This window comes from Raphanus sativus, chromosome 4 (genome assembly GCF_000801105.2).
Source record: "Raphanus sativus cultivar WK10039 chromosome 4, ASM80110v3, whole genome shotgun sequence".
Classification (NCBI taxonomy): domain Eukaryota; kingdom Viridiplantae; phylum Streptophyta; class Magnoliopsida; order Brassicales; family Brassicaceae; genus Raphanus; species Raphanus sativus.
The window spans coordinates 16,869,715-16,871,735 of NC_079514.1; the positions used below are offsets into that span (position 1 = coordinate 16,869,715).

The window sequence follows — 2,021 nt, forward strand, 5'->3', positions numbered from 1 at the left end:
CAAAGCAAAGAAGACGAGAAGGAAGGCGGGAGAGAGAGAGAGACATCATCATCTTCTACCATTTTCACGACGAAAGAGATCTCTCGTTTCAAATGGCGGATTTGCTAAGAAAAGTGAAATCGATGAAGAAGAAGGAAAAGAGCAACACACAAGCTCTAATCCTCGGCAAATACGAAATGGGAAGGCTTCTCGGCCACGGAACCTTCGCCAAGGTGTACCTCGCACGCAACGCGACCTCGGGAGAAAGCGTCGCGATCAAAGTGATCGACAAAGAGAAAGTCCTCAAAAGCGGTTTGATCGCGCACATAAAACGCGAGATCTCCATCCTCCGCCGCGTCCGCCACCCGAACATCGTCCAGCTCTTCGAGGTCATGGCGACCAAGTCCAAGATCTACTTCGTCATGGAGTACGTCAAAGGCGGCGAGCTCTTCAACAAAGTCGCCAAAGGGAGGCTCAAAGAAGACATCGCTCGCAAATACTTCCAGCAGCTCATCTCCGCCGTCTCCTTCTGCCATTTCCGCGGCGTCTACCACCGCGACCTCAAACCGGAGAATCTCCTCCTGGACGAACACGGGAACCTGAAAGTCTCCGACTTCGGTCTCAGCGCGGTCTCTGATCAGATCAGACAAGACGGTCTCTTCCACACTTTCTGCGGCACCCCTGCTTACGTGGCACCCGAGGTTCTCGCGAGGAAAGGCTACGACGGAGCTAAGGTGGATATCTGGTCGTGTGGGGTGATCCTCTTTGTGTTGATGGCGGGCTTCCTCCCTTTCCATGATCGTAACGTTATGGCTATGTACAAGAAGATATACAGAGGAGATTTCAGGTGTCCGAGATGGTTTCCGGTTGAGATTAACCGGTTGTTGATTCGAATGCTTGAGACTAAACCGGAGAGACGGTTTACAATGCCGGATATTATGGAGACTAGTTGGTTCAAGAAAGGGTTTAAACATATTAAGTTCTACGTCGAGGAAGATCACAAGCTCTCTAGTGCTGACGATGATATCGAGTCGGTCGAATCGGTTTCCGAACGGTCTTCCACGGTGTCTGAATCGGAGTTCGAGTTGTGTGACGCTAGGAGAAGAGCAGTGTCGTCGTCGATGCCTAGACCGGCTAGTTTGAATGCGTTTGATCTCATCTCTTTTTCTCCCGGTTTTGATTTATCCGGTTTGTTTGATGATGATGGTGAAGGGTCGAGGTTTGTGTCCGGAGCTCCGGTTAACCAGATTATATCGAAGCTGGAGGAGATTGCGAAGGTTGTGAGCTTTACCGTGCGGAAGAAGGATTGTAAAATGAGTCTTGAAGGTTCGAGAGAAGGGAGTGTGAAAGGTCCGTTGACTATTGCTGCTGAGATATTTGAGTTGACTCCAGCTTTGGTTGTTGTTGAGATGAAGAAGAAAAGTGGTGACAAAGTGGAGTATGATGAGTTTTGTAATAAGGAAGTGAAACCCAAGTTGCAGAATTTGAGTGCGGATAATGGAGCGTCGGTTTCTGCGTCGCGTTCTTTGCCGGCTTATCTACTCTCTGATACTGATTAGGAAGATGAAAACTGTTTTTTTCTTCTTTTTTTTTAAATTGGATTTTTGAAGCTGCTTAATTATTGGTTTAGGTTTTGGTCGAGATTGTGATGTTCTTGTTCTTGGTGTAAGAGACATCAGACTTTAGAGCTAAAGAGAGTGGTGACTAGTGAGATATATGAGTCTTGATGTATATAAGGAAGATTGAATAAAACAAGTAATTTTTTCCCCGTTTGATCTTTCGTATTTTGGTGTGTATGTAGGGTTGGAATTGATGCATTTTCATTGTAGTGATTCGAATGTGTAAACACATTTTACACAAAAAGTCTTTTGATGCATTCCCAAAAATCAAGTACGTATTCACAAGCCATCGACATAAGAGCGAACAGTTCTCGTATCAAACGACCAAAGGAATGAACGTGAACCAGTTCACCGGGTTTGGCTCAGCTTTGGTGGTTCCGTGACTTGCATTATCTGATTCCAACCAGTCCTATGAATTAAACA

The 2,021-nt window shown here is 46.1% G+C and overlaps 1 protein-coding gene across 1 annotated transcript; it reads left to right on the forward strand.

Annotated features, from left to right (window-relative positions):
* On the forward strand, positions 1-1,743 carry LOC108838136 (CBL-interacting serine/threonine-protein kinase 19). The gene has a single exon (XM_018611107.2). It carries the CDS (start codon positions 93-95, stop codon positions 1,536-1,538), a length of 1,446 nt encoding a protein of 481 aa, XP_018466609.2. The 5' UTR covers positions 1-92; the 3' UTR covers positions 1,539-1,743.
* The last annotated feature ends 278 nt before the right edge of the window (positions 1,744-2,021 follow it).